Consider the following 2,453-nt stretch of genomic DNA (forward strand, 5'->3'; position numbering starts at 1 on the left):
ATTAGCACGATGATATCATCTTAGATGACCTCATTTGATCTCGGATGTTTTAAGCAACGTACGAAGAACGAGCCCCTGATCAATTTGCAGTTAAGTCAGCGAACCCCCGCCCACTGTAGTTCACATCATCAGTGAAGCTCCTCCCACAGCACTCACATCATCTGTGAAGCTCCTCCCACTGTAATTCCCTATAAATGCTGAAATATTCCCATCAGCTACAAGTAAAGACGATCATCAGATCATCAGGAAGAGCTGAAATCTGTAAAGACTGAGTTTATTAAAGAGGACAGTGAGAACATGAGTGATCCAGAACCCTGCAGAATGAAACACACTGAAGATCCTGAAGAACAAAGAGGTTGGTGTTTATTCTTCATTCATTCATGCGAGATGGAAACAAAAACAACCTAAGTTATACTGTTTCACGTGCCGTTTGAACTGAGGCGCTACAGCGATCTGTCACATTTAAAAGCACCAAAAACGGTATTTATTGTTTGAATCTCGTGAAAACATGTCAGAATCTGAGAGTAACCTTCTCTTTCACGTCAGATTTTTCTCTGCGTGAGAAAGTGGATGTGTGGCGTGAATGAAGTCTCACAGTAAATATAGATAATACAGATAAATATATATATATATATTTCTCTTGTGGAATTTAGATGTTCTAAAAGTGAAATTAATTATTTTTTCTTTAATTTCAGACCTGATGGAAGTGAAGGAGGAGAGAGAAGAACTGAGTGAAGTGAAGGAGGAGAGAGAAGAACTGAGAGAAGTGAAGGAGGAGAGAGAAGAGCTGAGAGAAGTGAAGGAGGAGAGAGAAGAAATTAATGAAGTGAAGGAGGAGAGAGAAGAACTGAGTGAAGTGAAGGAGGAACATCATGTCCAACCTGGAGAAAAACCTTTGAGTCGCTCAAAGACTAAACATCATTTTTTAAAGAAAAGAAAAGACAAGAAATCTTTCACCTGCACTCAGTGTGGAAAGAGTTACACAACCAAACAATATATGGATGTTCACATGAGGATCCACACTGGAGAGAAGCCGTTCACATGTGATCAGTGTGGTAAAACATTTATTGGGTCATCAAACCTGAAGACACACCTGAGAATTCATAAGAAGGAGAAGCCGCATTCATGTTCTGTGTGTGGAAAGAGTTTTTCACTGCAGCAAAGTTTACAAAGACATCAGAAAATTCATACTGGTGTGAGAGAGTACATGTGCTTTGAGTGTGAGAAGACTTTTATTTCAGCACAAGATTTAAAACTGCACCAGAGGATCCACACTGGAGAAAAACCTTACAAGTGTTCACACTGCGACAAGAGATTCAGACTGTCATCAAGTCTGAAAACACATGAGAAGATCCACACTGGAGAAAAACCTTACGAGTGTTCACACTGTGACAAGAGATTCAGTGTGTCAGCAAATCTGAAAAAACATGAGAAGATCCACACTGGAGAAAAACCTTACAAGTGTTCACACTGTGACAAGAGATTCAGTCATTCATCTTCTCTGAAAAGGCATGAGAAGATCCACACTGGAGAAAAACCTTACAAGTGTTCACACTGTGACAAGAGATTCAGTGATTTATCCTATCTGAAAAGGCATGAGAAGATCCACAGCAGAGAGAAGCTGCACACATGTGATCAGAACGAGTTTCTCTGTTAAAAGCCAGCTGAAGATACACATGAAGATCTGTTAGATCCAGGTCTGGAAATTCGGGAAGATCTTTTACTTTTAATGACTAGATGTACTTACTTATAAAATATAATATAATCTATAATAACATTAAACAGGCTAATTTCATGTTTCCTCCAAACAATATTTTCTTAGTTATCAAGACAACAACATTTAGGTATTTTGTGTGGCACAAACACATTTATTCAACAGCATCTCTACTTGGAGGAAATTACCGGTTTGATTTTGGCCAAATTAAAGATACATTGTCAAGGAATTTGCATTTTAAATACATTTGTCCTCGGGTTTTAATGTTTTGGATGGCTCGGATATGAAGGTAATATAGTATAAGTTTGCAAGCGTAAATAAAAATTTGCATGTGTGACCTCTGTGTAATGTCTTCTGCCTTATATAAACTCTCGGATCTCGTCAGGTTTGCTGTAACAGCAGGTTTATTCCACATCTGCATTCAAGACAAAGAACAGTGTTGAAAATGTGAACAGCGCATGCTCTGTCTCAGTGAAAATCATCTGTTGCTATTTGGAGATTACTGTATGTACTACTATTAAAGCTCTAAGTACAGTTTGACACATTGATCGTATTGATCGTATAGTGGATTTAAACTCATACAAACTAAATAAAACACACCAATTTATCCCTCTTATTCTTGCAAGGAGGAAACGACATAAAACAATGTGATTAATTATACACATATTTCCTACAGTCACCTTTCCATTTTATGTTAACAGTTATGTGTAAACAATCATGTAACTTTGTTAATTCAACA

At 37.6% G+C, this 2,453-nt stretch overlaps 1 protein-coding gene across 1 annotated transcript; it reads left to right on the forward strand.

Annotated features, from left to right (window-relative positions):
• Nucleotides 1-218: 218 nt before the first annotated feature.
• On the forward strand, nt 219-2,219 carry LOC120484171 (uncharacterized). The gene is made up of 2 exons (XM_089129199.1): nt 219-355; nt 696-2,219. The coding sequence occupies exons 1-2, from the start codon at nt 298-300 to the stop codon at nt 1,655-1,657; spliced, it is 1,020 nt and encodes a 339-aa protein (XP_088985325.1). The 5' UTR covers nt 219-297; the 3' UTR covers nt 1,658-2,219.
• The last annotated feature ends 234 nt before the right edge of the window (nt 2,220-2,453 follow it).

Source organism: Pimephales promelas, chromosome 3 (genome assembly GCF_988280905.1).
Source record: "Pimephales promelas chromosome 3, fPimPro1.hap1.1, whole genome shotgun sequence".
Classification (NCBI taxonomy): Eukaryota; Metazoa; Chordata; class Actinopteri; order Cypriniformes; family Leuciscidae; genus Pimephales; species Pimephales promelas.